At 40.8% G+C, this 19,751-nt stretch overlaps 2 protein-coding genes across 3 annotated transcripts in view; one reads left to right on the forward strand and one right to left on the reverse strand.

The window, feature by feature from the left end:
• Positions 1-5,076: 5,076 nt before the first annotated feature.
• Positions 5,077-6,345, reverse strand: LOC113156712 (clarin-3). Its single transcript, XM_026351968.1, has 3 exons — positions 6,117-6,345; positions 5,541-5,726; positions 5,077-5,348 (listed from the first exon to the last, which is right to left on the reverse strand). Exons 1-3 carry the CDS (start codon positions 6,343-6,345, stop codon positions 5,077-5,079), a joined length of 687 nt encoding a protein of 228 aa, XP_026207753.1.
• Positions 6,346-7,328: 983 nt separating this feature from the next.
• Positions 7,329-19,751, forward strand: part of ptprea (protein tyrosine phosphatase receptor type Ea) — a 43,888-nt gene continuing 31,465 nt past the window's right edge. For both annotated transcript variants that reach the window (XM_026351733.1, XM_026351734.1), the window contains exon 1: positions 7,329-7,436. The gene's annotated coding sequence lies outside the window, so the exon portion shown is untranslated. The remainder of the gene's footprint in view (positions 7,437-19,751) is intronic.

Genomic DNA, 19,751 nt, shown 5'->3' on the forward strand with positions numbered 1-19,751 from the left:
ACAATAGCCAGGAGGAACGGGGAATCGAACCTCTAATCATGGGGTTTGTAGACAACGTCCTCACCAACTGAACTACTGTTACTAATTTAGCTGATTCAGTGGTGCCACCTGGTGCAACATTGGAGTAACCTTCCTATATCAGTCTTTAACATTTTAAAACTAGGTCTGGTAGCAGGTATACTTGGGTTCAATCTGTCATCACAGCTCACTGACTCAGGGTCAAGGACATCCATGAAATAACTTAAACACATTATGCTGCAGAGTAACTTCTTGCATGCTACTACAATCTGCTGATTAGGCAATTTATTAGCTACCTTTCTTTATCACTTCATGTTAGATTCTTTTTCCCATTTCATTGTTTTATTCCACAAACCAGTATAATAGATTTGAACATACACACAGTTTTGCTTTTTTAATGCAATCTAAGATTTACTGTTGTTGATGTTTCTGTCAGTGTCCAGGTCAAATGGTGCCAATACAATTGAGCTGTGTACTGTGTCAGTAGGTTAACTGTGTGTCCCTACATGTTGCACCTTCTGATATCTATCACACCTGCCAATCAGGGGGCACATAAATCAACAATGGTGTCAAGCGGCATGGGGCAGAGAAAGTGCTGTGGCCTCCCTCAATCCATCACTCTGGCAGGTAACTGTCTTCTGTTTTTTTTTTACCATACTTGCTTTTTACCACACCAACAGACTGACCAGTAAGATTCTGCGCAGTTCGATTAGTTCAGTTCGTCTCCATAACAAGTTGTGTGAGCCCAGACTGGATCGCCTCTCTGTCTGTCTGTCCTTTTCTCTTTTCGCCGTCTCTCTGCCTCATCCAGGTAAAGTGGAGAATTGGCTTCAGGTGATTTGGAGAAGATCTTATCTTCTGTTAACAGAGGAATGACACCATAATGGAGCAGCAGGGGTGCAATTACCTTTTAGCCCTCCTCGCCCTCCTCCTCTCTCCTTCCCTTTGCCTTCACCTGAGCCTTCACTGACAAATTAAGATTAATGATGGGGATAAGTAAAGGAACCTGCTTACCTTCCAATATCACACGGTCATGTTGAGGGTGAGAGAACTCTGGGTTCTTCTCTTGTAACCTGTCTTGCATAAATCCTTCTAATACTTTATATTCAAATCTTAAAAAGAAAGGGTTTTGGAATACTTCCAAAATAACTGTATGTGAACATAGTTCATAGCTCTATGATGTAGAGAAGACGCCTTATAACATGTTTCAGAAACACAGCCAGCCTCTGTTGGCCAAAGATCATTTAAAATCGTTTGTGGCAAATAGGAAAACTGTTCTGTGGTCAGACAAATTGAAATTTGACTTTCCTTTTGGAAACTGTGGGAGCTGCATAAAGACAAGAGGGAGTGCGCATCAGTGCCTCTGGAATAGACAGCTTGCACATCTGGAGAGGCACCATCAATGCTGAAAGATGTATCCAGGTTTTAGAGCTGCATAGGATTAGCATAGCATTCAAGGAAGGACTTGCATACTTCAGCAGAGCAATGCTAAACCACATACAGCATCTATGACAACAGGATGGCCTGATAGTAAACATGGCTGTCAAGCTCATTTTGAGATGAGCTTATGAGATTTGCAAATCATTACATTGCCTCGTTATGTAGATTTCATGTAGTGTCAAAACTTTTTTTGTGGAATTGGGGTTGTAGTAGTAATTGTTTAAAAACAAGGAACCATCAACAACATACATCATTTTATATTTTGTTTCTCTATTTTTTTAAACTGGTCAAAAACAATATAAAGGAGGCATCATACTGTACAACAACGAAACATTTAGCAAAGAATATAACCGCTAACATTACGTAGTGAGGATGGAATGTGTAAAACTTGCAACTTTCTGTATCACAGCCGTTGTTAAAGTATAAAATCACAACAGGGCAGTAGTCATGCCGTAAATGTCCATTACCTCATAGAACAGCATGCCTTGAGAGACACACACCTATGTTTTACACCACTGTGGAGGGAGAAGGTCACTCAGTCAGTGATAAGGACATTAAATGAAAAGACTGTTGGGCATGACTGAAATATTTCCAATAGTGGATCAGTGCATGCACTGTGTTTGTGAAAGTGGAAAAAATTGTGTTGCAGACATACGTGCACCCCCCCCCCAACCCTTTCAGTTATCAATGTGAAATTAACTCGCAAATATATCCGAAGACCAGACCCTTCCCCCAAACCGCTATGCCCCACTAGAGTGGACTCTACATGGCTGAATGTGTGTCCCCCCCCCCCTGCCCTGCAGCTGGAGGTGTCTGTTTCACAGGCCTGTGTAATGCGGGATGTGGAAGGATAAGGTTTCACAGGTACAAAAGTTTCCGCTTTAATCCCATCACACAGGGTGAGTGGTCAGGGCTCAGAGCTTCTGTATAATCCCAGGTTTAGCCATTCTGGTGAGCGAAGCGACAGAGAGCTACAGAGAGGAAGTGCTTACAGCCCATCTCTGATTTTATTTAATCAATGTTTGCACAGCAAACGGTGAGAGCAATCTCAATAGCAGTTCAACTATCTCACAGCTCAGTGCACACAGGAGAGGATCAGTGTAGTTGGATGTATTAAAAAATCTGCTCTGGCAGCTGTTAAACAGGTTGATGTTGAAAACTGATGGATCCTACAGCAATTCAAAATGAATTTATCCCTGATAATAAGGAGCTTTATCTTTCTTTTCCTTCATAGAAAGTAAAGAACGAGGCTGTGTGTATGTGCCTACATGTTTTAAATCATATGAAAGAGTTGTGAGAATTGTCTTTTAATGAGTGGCTGGGGACTGTTAGAGGTCAGACTGGGACACTGATGAATTTTAAATGGTCAATTGCAGAGGGTCTCTAATGACTGACAGATCTGTGCTTTCTTGTGAAGAGCTTATCAATTTCACTGAAACAGGCTTTTTACGAGGCCTCCTCTGGAGAACACAGCCTGCCCCACGCTCACACTGATCAGTCAGAGCTCCAGGGTTAAATCAAGCACAACCACTGAGCACCATTGATAAAATGCCAGAAGACGTTCAGTGACGTCAGGTTAGAAAATAAATAAACACTATCCATAAGCTAAAAAGCATAAAGTTGACTTCACATGAAACTTTGGTCACTCTGAAGTTGAGGTTGAATTTTCTGCTCAACAAAAGAATGTCTCTTGGACGTGAAATGCTTTTGATTCATTGTAGAAAACTGCATTCTCAGAAATTTAATCCATATTCACACTGAACACCACAAAGCAAATTGTTGCATCCTTCCACAAGTTCCTTGAAGTGTGAGACTTGAAGGAAGAGTGGTTCTTTTGAAGGCAGGTAGAAGGCGTTGCGGGGCTGAGAGGTGCTGGAAAGGGCATGTCCAAACAGACTTCAGGCCCTGAGTGATGGGACACGGGAAACGGTAACAGGACACCTCGCTCCTGCTCTCATGTCAACACAGCCATGTGAATCACAGCTGTAAGAGTGTCTGAAGATCCAGGAGACAATAGATGTATGCTCTCAGCAAGATCTGTTTCAGTTTCTACAGAATCAGCAAGCTCTGTTTCAGTCACCATATTTGTCAGCATAGCATGTTTTTTTAGGAAATCCTTTGGAATGGATTAAACAGATCTGTAATTAATCTTTATCTATCATCAAGGCTGTTTCAAGTTGATCCCACATGGAAGAGGATACAGTCAAGGAGCAATGCATCACTTGAGTTGAAAGCACTGCTTCTATCATGAAGCACGGTGGATGAAACTCAGTAAAGTAATCCATGACACAGTGTGGTAAAACTGTAGAGCTGTTCAACTCATACAAAAACAAAACCAAACAACAACAACAACCAAAAAAAAAAAAAAAAGAAAAGGGAAAGGAAAAAGAAAAAGGAACGATTAGTGGATTTAAAAGTGTATCTACTTATTGAGTCATTTATTCATTATGTTTAGCACCAGATGCAACAGGCAATCTGTTGACACAGCTATAAGTAACAAACAACCCACTGAAATTATTATCTAAAAGTGATAAATGGTTGAAATAGCTGAACGTGAATAGATAGCTGAAACATCTGGCTTCTCCTAGTCTGCAGTTATAAAATTGTAGAATAAATAATTAAAAACCTTATTTAAATTAATACATGCTTCAAACATCCAGCTTCTCTTGCTCTACGTCACCAAATCCCACACATGGGAACATCTGCGAGGATCCAAACGTCTGAGTGCTGTGTCAATGCTCCCTCCTGGAGGTCTTGACTAAATGTGTTTCATTAGCATTATGTCTTTTTCTTCAGGCAGATGGTTTCACAGACAAACCATAATATTAAAACAATCTCTCAGCTTAATGTTCCAATGATCTACAATGACTGATGATGTAAAGAGGAGCTAATTATTTTCTTTTACTTGTGTTTCAGGAATCTGTTCGGACTTTGCATTTACACAATCTCAGCGATAGAGGGCAGCAGAGATCAATTAATCCCTGTGTCACTTTATTCTCCAACACTTTTCTCGTGTCTAAGTCAAATTTGACCTTTACACTCTTCAACCACACCTCTGCTGCCTTATCACATTGTGATCCATCCTTCCAGTAAATCTGGGACATTACAATACAAACACGACCATCATTTAAAATCAAACACATTGCATCTGTTTGTTTCCTTGTTTATTTATTGGCTGGACTAATGTACCAGTATGACAGTTTGGTATATTAAAGATTTAAAGATCTGTTGTCAGAGTCACTATGAAAAATATTTAGCATATAAAACCAGTAGACGTTAAACCTCACAATAAGTTGACTTTAAAGAAAGGATTTGTGAAATGATAGTGATAAAATGATTTATATGTTCACAAACTCAGATTTGAACAGTGGAATTCTAAACTCACGACATTCAAAACATCATCTTGTGATCGCCATATTTTATCGGACTATTTTTCTAACATGTCAACACAAATTTCTACTAATGTAATCCCACTCTTTGTACATTGAACAAGCAATACATTATTGTACTTTCTTTTTTACATACATACCTATAATACCTGTGTGTACTGTCCCATTACAGTAAGTTACTCCAGACGTCTTGTTGAGCAATTCATCACGGACATTCTCTCCATTGCCACTAATACATCATTATTTCCTTAGGTGCATCCTCAGTCGGCCTCTGCTGTTCTCTCCTATGTGTGTAAGCTGCGTGGTCGTACAGGAAGATCAAGGCAATGTCAAAGAGCGCCAACACTGTGTAAGGGATGACAAAGTAGTATCCCTGCAGCATGTTTGAAGACTTGTCCCCCAGGTCTACAACACCAGCGAAGCTCATTACCACATCCTGTGCCATGTTGGTCACGGTGACATTGACGAAAAATATGATAAGGACCGCAAAGGAAAAGCAAGCTGTGGGAGAAAGCACAGTACTGTCACGAATGAACCACAGGGACAGAACTATACCACAAACTCTGTTTACTTACTCCAATAACTCTGAATAATAAATAACGTATTCATTGGTGATTTTCATTTGTCCAAATGCAAAAAAATATGTTGTTTTTTTCTGACTCACAGGTGCTTTGTGCTTTGTGATTTACCTACCACTGAGTGAGCTGCAGGTGTAGATGCCCACAGGCCCCATGTAGGTCTCATAAGGATTACTGACACTGTTGTACAGGGAGATAAGGATGGTGCAGGCAGAAAACAGCAGACACAGACCCAACAGGCACAAAACCAAACCGTGCAGGGCGATCGGGGTACCTCCTTTTGTTGTCAACGCAGGAAACACTACACACACACAGTACAGGAATATTAGGTGTTTGTGATTTTGAATAGCTTACATTCATTATGTCTAGTAATAATGGGCAAATTATTATGCCTGGTTTAAAGGAGAAAGTCACCTCCCAAAAACAAACAAGCAATATTTCCTCCTTCCTTCCTTCCTACCTCTGGTTGTACCCATGCAGGTAGGTGTGGCTGTATTTACTTTATTTCCAGATATTCAACAATATGAACAGAACCAAGGCTTACACAAAAATGGTTCACACAAAGTTGTGGAGATGTTTTAAGACAGGAAGTATTAGAGATTGAAATCTTAAAGCTGTTCCCATCTAGAGATAATGTAAATGAGAAAGTAATTTGGATGAACAGGGTTTTTGACAACATTTGAGGCCTTACCATCAAATCTGTCACTGCCTCCAAAGGGGCAAAAAGTTCTTAATACAGTCCCATTGAAAAGAGTCATAGTTATTTTAGCAGATCCATTAAAGTGGCCACTTCCACTTCTTGCACATTCGATGGTTGTCGTAGCCCAATTCGCTGACATGCCGTACCCCAACAGCCCCACAGATACGGCAGTGACCAGCGCACTGGATATGAAAAATAGCATCTTCTGAATGGAAGGCATTGTTGCTGTATTCCAAAAGTCAAACCTAAATCCCTGTGTCTGTTTTCTAAAGCTCAGATGATTTCCGAAGCCTGGTAGGACCCTCTGATCCTCTAAAGACTGAGTGTGTGAGCTACCTTCCTGGGTGGAGTGAAATGTGGATAGCTGGTCATAAAATCTCTTGATTATAAATGTGACCTTTGGTTTGGGAGACAAAGACAGGGACAGTTGTCATGGTAGGGACACCGGTTATTCCCATCAGCTTAAGCGTGATAACTGTGTCATGGCTGGTCACAGAGTCGCAGGTCACTTCACGTACTGTGAAAATTGTGAACCTTTCTGCAGGGCCAATATTAACGGCTGTTACTGAGTTGAACTGAACAAAGCCACATCAGAAACAGCCTTTTCACAACCCTGGATTCAAAGTCCTGACCGTGATCTAGGTGATCTTAACTGGAGGCCCATAAAACACATTGCTGATTAATGATTTACCGCTCTCACTAAAAAGAATTACAGGAAGATGACAAGCTGCACATTCTGAATGTGTGCGTCATCCAGGAAGCACGACAGTAATGACAGGGATTGTAATCATTTCACAGAGAAATATGTTTGGTCCATAGTTCATGCTACATATAAAAAGAAAAGGACCTGTTTAACTGTACCATTGAACACTGTCGTTGACTGGTTCCATTGCTTTATGACCCAAAATTAAGCTGTTTCAGTGACAATACAGGAAGAGTGTATCATTTTCCAGCACCAGTGGAGCTTCAGTGTTTACATTATTACATTATACAGGTACATAGCATACACATTAACACACACGGATCCTGACGCACTGAACGTTTTATTCAATAAAACCATGATGAAAACGAAGTGCTGTGGATGCACACATGCTGTAATAAAGTTTGCGGCCAGACTGTGGCTCCCTCCCTGCTACAAACAGAGTGTGTGTGTGTGTGTGTGTGCGTGTGTGTGCGCTCGCTGACAGCCAGCTCTGTTATGTTGGAGTAAACACAAACTCCTCCTTCTCACTGACAGGCGACAACGCTGAAACATCGCCTCGCCTTTTCCGAGACAATCCGCGCTCAGGATTTACTGCTAAAGCCATTAAGGTGAGTTGATATGATCACTCCACTTTATCGCGCCGTCTTTTGCGTGATGACACGGATTTGGCGACTAGAAAACGTCAAGCTCTTCAGTCATTTTCTTTTTCAGTCACACACCACGCCGTGTTACCTGCCCATTACGCACAGCGGCGCACGGTTGATTGTTCACCGTCCATTTCAGGTGCGCGCTCCTCTGTAATGTGGCAGTGATTAGATGCCACGTTAACTCGCAGTGTTCATCTTTTGCTTGTATTCTGGCAGCTCGGGGTTTGACAACCTGCAGCGATTTAAATCAACCCGGTGCGTCAGTGTGGTTTAGGCTACTGGAGCACGCGTTTGGAGTTTCTGCCCTCGTCTCCCATTGAGTCCGTGCTTTCTCTCGCTTATCTTGTCTGTGTTTTGCATACATCACTATAAAGATTAGCATTCTTCCCTTTAAATCCGATAGCTAACTGCTTGTGTGTGTGGGCTGAGCCAGTTTGAACATGCCAGTGAACAGAGGGTACAGCATATTGGTGCTTCAGACATCACGGATGGATCTGAGATCTGCTGAGACCTGCTTCTGTGGGTGGGAGCTTGTCCTGTTTTTATTTTTTGGTGTCTTGAGATTTACAGTTTAATGTTGGGTTAATACATTTGGTGGCTGCGAAAACAATTTAGTTGTGGTCTGTAATGTAAGAATCACAGGACGTGACGTTATTCACCAAAGGAAAGGACTCTCCTCGGGCAGGTCAGAGGTCAGGGGCAGCAGCAGATCATCCTCCTTGGATCTGTACATCAGCATCCTCAGAGACACAAGTTTTACTCTAATACTTAGACCAAACATGTCAACCCTCTCCTGACTGGAATCAGTTGCTGACTTTAAACTGTTGATTGCAGTTGTTAAAAATCAGTGAAAAGACAAAATTTTCCACAACACACTTATTTTACTTATTGAGTTTCTCTTTTAGTTTCATATTCACAGAGCAGACACATGATTAATCCCCCCCCCCACCCCCCCCACCCCCCCCTGCTTGATTTTACTGTCTTTGCCTCCTGTTTTGTCTGTTACAGATACATTTGGTGTCTTTGTTTTTATTTCTTTACTCCTTGGTCAGTGCTCCCCTATACAAATAAGACCAGGGAGATATAAGGTTTGACTGCTGAGTAGTGTTTGTAGATTGATTTGGCTTTTATTTTAGTTCTATTCACGTTTGAATTCAGTTCTCTGAGATTACATTTTTACTTTCGTAAATAAAGAAACCTGCAGTGGTTGTGCCAAGTTTAATCTTGATCTTAATCAAAGTAACTCGGCCCACTTGCCTGTAAATGTTAGTTTCTGCGTCTCCTTTTTTGTTAACTCTCTCCAGGTGATGCCATTTATTTTATGTATATTTCACGTGCAACAGTAGATGTGGTGCAAAGCCTCAACAGGTTTAGGACGACAGCAGCTATTTCTGTTGCAGTTTTTTCACACTTTTTAAATGTTCTTTTGCATTTCTTAAGCTATAATTGGAAATGTAAACGGCATCTTGGCATAATTGACATGTACATTATAGAAGTGTGGGTGTGCCTTGTGAAATGAGCAGATGTGATGATTAATGAAATCCTCATTGAATGGGAACATGTTCTGCATACCTGGAGTTTCTAGCAGTTTGCTGGATATGAACCTCAAATTGCCAGCCCTGCAGTTAATCTCAGGGTTTCAGCCACCCTATATCTATCCACCACCTCTCTGTAAGTCTCAGAAATACTCCCATTTTACTTTGAGCTGCCACGGTGAGACTGCGTGCTACACTGTGCTCTCTCTCTCTCTCTCTGAGGCTGTAACCACATTAACTACACTACGCTCGAAGGTATGCTTTTTTTCTCAAATAGGCAGAGAAGGAAGTAATTGGTATAAAGTCACGACAATTAGAGACGAGTCTGGTCTGACCTGGAACTTGTCAGACATTTGCCGGCAGAAATAGTTAAAGCCAGCTTCGAAGAAGGGCTCATGTATTAGGCACGGGATTTGTGATAGTAAGATCTTTCTTTTGATACAAACAGAATTCCTATCCTAGCTGTTATTTTCTCGCCGCCTTAGTACAAGCTTGCTAAAGCACATTAAGCTGCAGTATGGTGCAACCCAAGGCTTGTTTGTGCTTGTGGCTAGGGCTACAGACTGCACATCCTGCAGTCTTCCTTTTGGCGTCATTCCTATATGTTTTAATAATGCTATTTAAAAAAATATTAGAAGTCATGCAGAGTGAGGACATTAAAATTTAACCCTCGTCAAATTAGGCAGTGAAATTACCAATGGACGGGTTGTTTGTGTCACTTGTACTAGATTTGGAAAAATGTGTGAAGACGTGGTTGAAAAGCAACATTCATACAATCAACCATAAAGAAATCAGGGAAAACAGAAATATGGAGGACGTTTGGCTCTCTGGAAAACCCCCCAGCCTCACACAGTGACACAGAGTGGGTGTGTCTCCAGAGGAGGCTCTATTAAACACACGGCTGCTGCAAGTACAGCTGTGCAAACTGTAGCGTTAGATTCAGGATCAGCACTAATGTCGCTGTGAAAGGGCAGGACCGATACATGTACAAACTGAGGCTGTGCAGATTTGTGTGTTTTAGTCAGCTGTGTTTAGGACACTGCTGGGTTACTGTAGCATGGAAACAGCTGGGCAGAGATCAAGGTTCTCCCTGAACTCACCCCCAGTCTGTTCAAAGGAGGCATTGTGAGTTGCTCCTCTGAGATAACAGAAAGGCCAATCACATGAGACACGAAACACAGAGAATCTTTTAGGGGAACTTTAAACTGTCGTTCCAAAATATTGTTACAACCCCTAAAGAATCATCACCATCAGCATCAAGCAACTGATAACTTCAGACACTAAAGCATGGACTTTTACGCGGACGGAAATTTGTCTGTAGATCAAATGAATAATCAAAAAAAACAATCAGCAGATTATTTGGTAATAAAAACAATCATTGTTATCCACGAGGATCCATTAATGTCTTATAAATTTTTCAATAAAGTTGTCAGATTACTACAGCTGCACTGGCACTTATGTACAATCAGTCGAACAGCTGTTTATTTTGTTCCATGACACATACAAACTTTTGGATTACTGCTGAACTCATGTGTCCCAAAGGAGAAAACACATTTTGAAGATCTGTAAAAGTTGGTTTCAGGAAAAAAAAAAAAAAAAAAGCAGCAGGCTGCCAAAGCTCGTTTGTCATAATCACACATTTCCATAGTTCACATGAGCTTCTGGTGGGAACAGTGTGTTGACAGATGTGATTTCTGATATAAAATCTCTTATTGTATTAAGCTCAGATTCTTTTTTTTCTTAGGTCAAAATATGGCAACCTAATTTAGTGACCTGCTCAGGGAAAGCAGGGTGGAGCCCAGAACAGATTAACTCCCTGTGCTATGTGACCTGATTTAAGTGAAGTGAAAGCAAACATCTCCAGACCTGGCTTAGAATATGTTGGAGTCCACTTTACTTTATCTGAATAAATTACTTGGAAAAACAAATATTAGTCTTTCTGGGGGAACAAAGGGCAACCTGGAGGCTGGGAACATGGTTAAGATTGCTTTGACAGCCAGGAAGAAAGAGGATTGAACTGTTGAGGATTTCATTGAAGACTGTTTGTTTGATCCTAGTGTGAATTTCAGAAGCAGTTATTTCATAGGCACATGAGACATCACACCCACTCGTTCCTCGATAACCGATGTCTTTGAAAGATGTTGCAAATAGTGTGAATCAGAAGCTGACGTTTGCACTTGTTCATATAATTAATGTTGTCTTCTGAAAGTCTTTTACATTTTTCTGTTGTGTAACATCCCTCTAAAATGTGCCTCTGAAACAGCATTGAATTTTAATGTTCTTGATTGCACACAAACACGTAAAGTGGCTTTTAATTGAATCCAAAAACAGCAGGTGTGTGACTGTGTTGACATAGCGATGCTGCTTATAGTGGCGAAGGAAGAATTTCTGCAGCACCATAAACTCTGAAGCCTGGCTGGAGGTACATCAAGGTCACACTTAGTCTTGTGACTTTTGTCCTCAGTCTCTGTGTGTAAAGTCAGATGGCCGCTTCTGTGCAGCGTGTCAGCATGCATGCATTGATTTTTCTTGCTGCACCGGCTCCTGTCCATGTTAACGTTGCATCACATTTTGTTTTAAGTCTGATATCGAATGCAGCTGGATTATAAATGTTTTGTTGGATCATATAGAGATGAGATGAGATGAAAGCTGGGTGTTAAAGAAACAGTGAGTGAGGAGAGCGAAAGGAGGAATAATGGTTTGGTTGTGTCACTACAGAGGTTGTTGACATGGATGAGTACAGAGCTTAATGAATAATGGATGCTTACTAAAGCAGCCCATTTCCTATCCATTCTTCCAAGACGGCTACACGGGGAGTTGTTTGCGATTATCATGTCACTACTTCAATATTTTCATTGTGTTTTCAGTAACATGATGCTGCTGGAAGGTGCTGGAGTAAGTCCAGTGAACATTTTCACACTAGACTTTCATTTTATTTGATCTTTATCCCAAATAAGTACAGACCAACAATTTTTAACACACTACCAGTTATTTGTAGATTCACTGAAAACAGAAAGTGTCCAGTTCTGCTTATATTTAATTCATTCCTCTGCCAAAAGCTTTCTTTTAACATCAATATTCTTGAGATTTGTAATAATTACCACTGTTCTGATCACATCACAAAGGACTGCCGTGACAGCTACAGTACAAGCATTAATTGAGTGTCTGGGTTGTCACTTTTTGTGTTGAGCTAAAAACGATGTGGCTCGTGTGGTCAAATCTGTTTTATTAAAAGCACCTTTTAACTTCTGACACTTAAGAAGCTTTATAGTGTTGAAGCCTTTTTTTTTTATTTTTTACTGTGATGAATGAGTGTAAATGAAGGCTGTTTGATGCCGCAGTGAGCCCACGGTCAGTGGTTAGCTAACATGCCCTGCATGCTTATAGGCATGTAAGTCTCAGACAAGCACCAGAAAGTGCTAATGTATGGGAAGATAATCAGAGCTGTCGTGGATGATATAAATGACCAAGGTTAAAGGCAGTTTGAATCATGGAGCATGTTGGAAATAAGATGAGGGGAAGAACCTTGAACATGCTTCATCTTATTGAATTCCTGTCAGTGTTTAAAGATGTAATTTCAGCTGTTGTTATGTGATGGTATTGCACAACTATTTGTGTGGGGAAGGAAGAAAAAACAGAGGATGTGGTTTAGATTAAACAAAACACAACAGCCTAGAGATGGAGGGATAAGCAGGAATATCGCATCTTTGACTGCTGGCCAACAGTGATAAAGGCATTGTCAACTTTTATATTTGTCTGTGATTTCTAATTGTTATGAAGCCCAACAGATGCACAGAGGTGTTTTGTGTTTGTGTGTTGTTTGACTTAACATCTATTGGATGTACTGAGGTGAATCACAGTATGAATCGTTACGACTCCTAGCAGGAACATGGTTGTTATTTCTGGATTTGAGCGAAATGTCTTCACTACCACTCAGTTGACTGTCATGAAATATTGTGCGAACATATTCATTTGTCTATCTTGGGATGAATTGTAAAACCCATGGCCTTAGTTTTTTTTTTTATCAAACACCATCATAAGGCCCAAATTTTGCCTGGTACTTTCGTGCATTGTGAAATCTGCTGCGCTGGGTTTTGTGCTAAATAAATCAGATGATATCATGCTAGTGCTAAATAAATACCTAATCAAACTAGAGTATTAATGGTAACGGAACTAAGACAGAGCCATCAAAACGTATGCGCAGCACTTTTTCAATGCCTGCAATAAAGCCAATATGTCAAAAACAGTTCAGGCTTTAATTCTAGCTATGATTTGTTGTCTGAATATCTCATAAATATCTCATCTTGACACATAAGGAGCTGTCGGATCAGTGACTGGATGGCATTACTGTTGTTTATCCCTTCACATCGTTGAGGGCAGATTTTTGTGGCTACTGTAATGACACTGGTTGATGAAACGGGGCGTTTCATTTTGATAATGCTGATCAGAGATGTTGTCATCTCTCGAATAAAATCCTTATATTTCACAACTGAGATATGTTAAATGTTATTATGCTCCTGCTCCTGTTCATAGTTTAATAAATCTTAAATCTTGCTTTAATCTAAAGCAAAGTCATCAATAATCATTGTAGTAGAGAACACTATAGGCCCGGTCTTCTTGGGGAGGGTTGGATCGATTCATGCATGTAAGAAAATACATACCATGACTTTGCCACACTGACCTTCAGCGTCTGTGATCACAGTGAAACGTTTGGTCATACTATACGTCTTCCCACTGGGAAGTACACAGCCTTATTTGTGCTCAGCCAGAGATGATGTCAGGTCCACACTATTCACCTACAATGATGGAGCATTTATCAGTTTTGAGATTCATCCTTTCCCTTTTTTGTTTTTGTTTGTGAGAACTAGTAGCAATAGTTGTAGTTGTGTCCTAACAGTCTAATTCATTCTATATCTGCCCACTTGTCCTCTAAGCCTTCATGTTTCACAGCACCTTGTACAGAGAGACGGGTGTGTGTGAGATAACAAGGAGCAGGGATCACAAGCAGCCGTCAAAAAACCCTGAGTGTTATTTCTGCTGCTCCTAGACAACTAAAACACAGTGGCGAAAGAGGTTAAAGGTCAGAATATTCCTAATAATGAATCGTTATCACAGGTGAACTGCAGATAGTTTGAGTCCTGTTCCTCCACAGTTTCACTTACTTTGCATTTAGAGATTAAACAGCAGAAGAACATACATTATGAGAAATGTATTTTTAATGCTTAGAGTCTGTGCCCCCCCTTGGGGACTTTGTCCTCTGGTGTGTCTGTGTAAAATGACTGTTACTCTGCTAGCAATGACATAAGCGCTTTAGAAAACAACCACTGATAGCTCCATTTGTGTGTTTGTGTTTTTTTAATGTGTAAATCAGATCACTTTCTTCTCCATTTAAGGAACATAAGAAACCACTAAGCGAAGAAATGATAACTGGTTGTATCCGACCTGTCAGCTGAGTGGCACTGCTGCACAGAATGATGAATTTGTATTTAATTATTTACATATTTTATTGTTTACCTATTGAAAGTGCTCTCTCTATGGGCTGTGCATACTTTTATCAAAACTGGTGGGCAACAGAGTGGACACATGGCTGACATGAGAAAAGGAAAAATAGACCTTCTGTTTGCTGCACAGAGGGGCTCAGCAAATAGACAGGAAGGGATTTGATCATCAGATCTGTTCTCCCTGGGGAGGGAAAACGCCTTGCTCTCTGAACACACTGAGACACTCCCTCGTTTGAAGTCCTTTATGACAGCCTTGGATGCACCAGTGTAAGATGACGAGCCAGACAGTAGATGACGGGGCTGCTGGCTTATTTAGAAGCGCATCATTTCTGGGATTTTGTCTCCAAACGAGGACCTGCTTGTTTTGCTATGCTGTTGATGTGCTGGGTTGTATTGGATTCGAGGCAAATGTTAAATCTGTTGTGTCCTAGGCAGCATTTTAAATACAATGTGACACATGGACGGTGCTCTGAGCTATCAGTGATGCCTGTTTGACTTGGATGAACTACAACAGGAAATAAATACTGGGCTCTGTAGTACTACCAGTTCATTATTATACTATCACACTCAGCAGCTGTGTCACAGCAGGGGACTAGTTAGCCGCTTAGATAGCCAGAGAGATGTCTACAGTCTCATTGCAAAAACTCATTAGTGTACACTATTTGGAGTTAATTTTCCTCATGTTCAGCTCATGTTTCGTCATGTCCAGCTTGACGTGCACAGTTTTTCTCACGTGTGGCTGCACCGACGGGCAGTTGGTCCTTCAGTGCTCGAGGTCCTGTGACTCTGCTTGATTGTTTTCATTAGTCTGCGGGTGGCAGACTAATAATACCTCCACCCTCCACCATGGTTGTCATTTTCCACAAGCCCTGAAAATATGGGAGAGGTGAAGTGGAGGGTTGTTTTTATAGCTTTCCCACCCATGTTGTTCCTATCATATCAGTGTGGAGTGTGATATAAAATCCTACATGCTCCAGGCCACACATTTCACCCTGCATTCCTGTGCCTGTAATTGGTTATTGTCGAAATACATCGGGGGGTTGGGTGTAAGCTGTAGAAAGGAAATGAAGAGACAGAGGGAGAGAAAATGGGGGGTGGGTGAGTGTACAGTATATCCAACCACAAGCACCACTGGAAAAGATGAAACAGGGAGCTTTTGGTTGCTGATGCCAAAATACTCCCCCTCCCACCTCCCACCCCTATGATGAAGAGGAATTTTGAGGAATCTTTCATTTGCATTTCATTCGCATGTGTCCAATTAGATTTTCTTCAGATCCTGCTGGGGTGATGGTGGCAGAGGGTGTCTGCTTGTGGGATCTGTTCTCCTAAAGCAGACAATGTTTGCCAGAGGTGACATGGCTGAGCCAGCGTAGCTACATTTGGGTTTGTTGTCGTTTTTTGGGAGTAATTTATGCAGTGATAACGTGAAACCACAGCTCTGTCCCTGACTTATTTATTTGTAAAATGTACCTTTAAAGCTTGGAAATGACGATCGTCATTGTGCAAATTGGTATTGATAAAATAATTTGACAGAAAATATTTATTTGCGCTGTTTATTTAAAAAAAAAAAAGCAAAACATTGGCTGCTTTTAGCTTCTTATATGTGAGAATTTGCTACTTGAAAATGGCTAAAAGTTGTTAGTTTTAACCCCACATGAAAGTATGACAGTGATGTTTAAGGGGAATACTTTATCATCTAATGTTGAATAAACCAATTTGCTTTGTTGAGCACTTGGTTCAGCTCTTTTTATCTCGCTGCCCCTGAGACAAACCTGCAATTGTCCAAAGTGATCTAGTGCATTATAATGTCCCCGTTTTCTATGTGCGCTCCTGGTTAAGATGCAGCTCAGCTTCTTACTGTGTTGGGCCTCATTGCAAAACTTTGTTATAAGTATTTTGTCTGGAACACTTCCCTGTAACTTGTCATCTCTTAACAGCCATATCTATGACAAACACACTGAGTGTCATTAGAGAACTCATCCCCTTTGATGACAGTGTGCAAGGACACTCACTCACTGTCTAAACTTTTACTGTCACAAAACCTGCTGGAAATTAGTTTATGCTTATTATTGATACTTTATTTCTAGTGCAGTACTACATAGAATGTAATGGAGAAGCACCTTAACAGCCCATTTTAATGCCATAGTATTGGTACAGGTGATTAAACGCAGTGCTTAGATTGTCGTTCTGGAACAGCAGGAGAGTTAATTAGCAGGTGAACACTCTGCCGTCGACCTTTAGAGGCTCACCAGATTTATAATGATTTTCTGTCAACACTCTCCAGTTTTTGAATCTCTTCTGAGCAAGAGTACCTGTGTCTTTTATGTAAATATAAAACAAAAATAAAGCCCAAAAAAGCCACAGAATTCAGGCATTAATGGGCATTTTCTTCAGTCTTTAAACTAAATTCAGTGATGCGCAAAATCGATGGTTGGCTATCAACCAATTTTGAGTCCCCAGTTAGTGTCTGTCACTCTGCACTGTTGGCAGACACCTGCTGGCCTTTGTTGACCACTATATATGTTATTGCTAGCATTTACAAGCTGGGGGAAAATAATGTAGATTGTGTTTGTTAATGAAGTAGTGTACATTATGTTTTTAAACCCAGCCACCCCCTGTGTGACTTTAAAAACAGAAACTACTTACAGACATGACGCACTTCATAAATGGGGCCCCAACCTCATGTCTCTCTCCCCTCTTGGCAAACCTAAGGTTCCCCAGATGTTCCAATCCAATAGTTTCAGTAGTAACATTATGAGACAAAAGGCTTTCTGGATGTGGACTGTTTGGTTTTTCATATTTAATTGGGTCAAGTGCAGACTGTAGATTTATTATGTTTTTTGCTCTAATGACAAACGGCGCTACACTCAGAAAGGGGCATAATGAGATTGTTGGCTTCCAAATGGCAGTCAGTGGAAATGCCTGTAGCACTGCTGTTTGTGATGCTTTATTCCTTGTCACCAGAAATGCATCTAATTATGTTCCATATCAAGCACTGTAATTGCCATTAAATTCCCCTCTCTAAATTGATTCCCTTTAATGTGTCTGGAGTTAAATAAAATTGAACTGTCTTGTAGAATCACTTTATGGACAGAACATTTTGAAATGGAGAATAATAGGATGCACATGTTGTGTGTTACAATGAAGAATGTGATTTCTGTATTAAACCTCATGTGAATTGTGGGAGATTTGATTCATGCAGCAGTTTTTCTTATTTTGATAGGGTTGTGGCGGACTGTCAGGAAAAAAAGCTAGAGTGAATTCCAGCCCTTCTCTGCATCACGTCAGCTGATTGGCAGCTATTATGATGTCATTTGTTTTTGTGGGGCAAAGACAGGTCACGCTGGCTGATCTGTGTACCCTCTCTTTCTTCCTCTGTCTCTGTTGGTTTCTCAGCCCTGCTCAGCCCTGCCCTCCACCTCCTCAGTCTTTGCCAGTGTTTTCCTGTCTTCACTTATTGTTTATAGTGAGTCTCACAGATCCAGTCTCTCTACTTTGTGTCTTTTAGTATCGTGGGTTTGAATATAAAAAACAAAAAAACACAAAAACAAAACAGGTACTGTTTGTGTCTGAATAACACAATACTGCAAAATTCTGGAAAAACCCTGTCTTAAAAACTGTCTTAGATAGCAGGAGATCCGTTTTCCTTTACTATATCTTGAGTTTTTCCTTGTTGTTGTGGAATAAACAATTTCAGTGATGCTACCTAAAGTACTGATACCAAAATAACACTGTGATCTGCTTTAGTACTTACAACTGGTGCAATTTCAGAGGTCTCAGTGTAACATCTTAGACTTTTTTTGTGGGGAGCTTATAAATTATACATCAAAAGCACAGCGGAGCTCCCATGGCCACAATAGATAGACTGCCAATATATATGAAGATGTCTAGACAGTTGGGTGCCATAAATGTTTGGTTGCACTTTGGTTCAAGTGTTGCTTGTAACTCTGATTTCTCCTGTTCTCTATATATTGATCTGTTTTTACTAATGGCCCATATTATATTATAGTGAAATGCATTCACATCCAAGGCACTGTACAACCATTTTAACCCATTGTACAATAGCTAACAAAAGTAATAGGCTAATTGGAGTTGGTAAAGTTATAATCTGACAAATCCGGTCTGATTCTGGGGGATCTTGGGCCTCTCCTATGGCTTGCAGGGCTGCCGCTTGTCTAATCACTCCTGACCCTATTAGAAATGAGTCCTCCTTTGTTACTGTGCGGTACTGTCAGTTGTGGGGGAACAAAAAGTGCCATTGTCTTTCATTGGTGTGGCTGGGATAGAACTAATCTGTAGAGCTGCCTCAGGATTGCTATAATCCAGATTCAGTATTAATGGCAGTCTAATCTGCACATTTTTTACCCTCTGGAGAGGCTGACGTGGCAAATTTTTTGTTTGCTCGTTTGATGTCAGTGATTTTAAAAATGAAAGGGGTTGCTTTTGGTTTATGCCACGAGGGATAATATCCAGATTTTGTGTGCCATGTGGCAAAGATGCTGCACTTGTCCGATACCAGCACAGACAATGCTGGGCCGTTGCTGGATTTGTCAGATATATCCTCAGACTCCGTTCTCTTTAACCAGCTTTCCTGCTGGCAGTTTTGTGTTTTTTTGTGTTTGTCGGCATTCCAGTCATGAAAATATTGTAGCCTGAGACCGGTGGGGTTGATGAACACAATAATTGCATGCCTGTAATGCTAAGCGTGCTGAAGGACCATGGGGGTGTATTTGCTCAACCATGCACAACATGCAGTGAAGGCAAATGACATGAATGGCAAAATGGTGATCCTCTACTGCGTGCACTCAGAAGAGGCTCTTTTGCTCTTTGTTCGATACAAAGAGATGCAGCGATAGACACGTTGATGTGTGTGAAATCCATCACACAGCTGCTAGCTTGGCACAATGATGAGCGCCACCCTCCCCCCATCAGATTCCCTCCTACACCTTCTTATCTTCTCTCCTCAGAGCTGTGAACATGGGTCTTTTGTTTACAGTGCTTTCCAGTTATCCATACTAGTAATCCCCATGACAGGCAGCATGACTCTGAAGTCTCCAACCTGTCATACTTTTAGAGATGACCAAGACTATAGCTGAACTAGAGCTAGAAAAAAGACTTTCTCCATGCTGAGACACTGTGTCCGTGCAGATTTTGTCCTCACTGAACTGCCTAAGCAGGAGAAAATAAACATTTTGCAAACTCCCATATTAAGCATGTAGAAGATAAAATAAAGTTTCTCT

Source organism: Anabas testudineus, chromosome 19, assembly GCF_900324465.2.
Source record: "Anabas testudineus chromosome 19, fAnaTes1.2, whole genome shotgun sequence".
Taxonomy (NCBI): domain Eukaryota; kingdom Metazoa; phylum Chordata; class Actinopteri; order Anabantiformes; family Anabantidae; genus Anabas; species Anabas testudineus.

Excerpts from the sequence above, each read along its gene's own strand:
- LOC113156712 (XM_026351968.1), bottom strand. The coding sequence starts at position 6,345 with ATGCCTTCCATTCAGAAGATGCTATTTTTCATATCCAGTGCGCTGGTC. Across the intron at positions 5,727-6,116 it reads AGGCAGTGACAGATTTGATG|TGTTTCCTGCGTTGACAACA; the intron begins GTAAGGCCTCAA and ends GTGTGTGTGTAG. Across the intron at positions 5,349-5,540 it reads CACCTGCAGCTCACTCAGTG|CTTGCTTTTCCTTTGCGGTC; the intron begins GTAGGTAAATCA and ends TTTCTCCCACAG.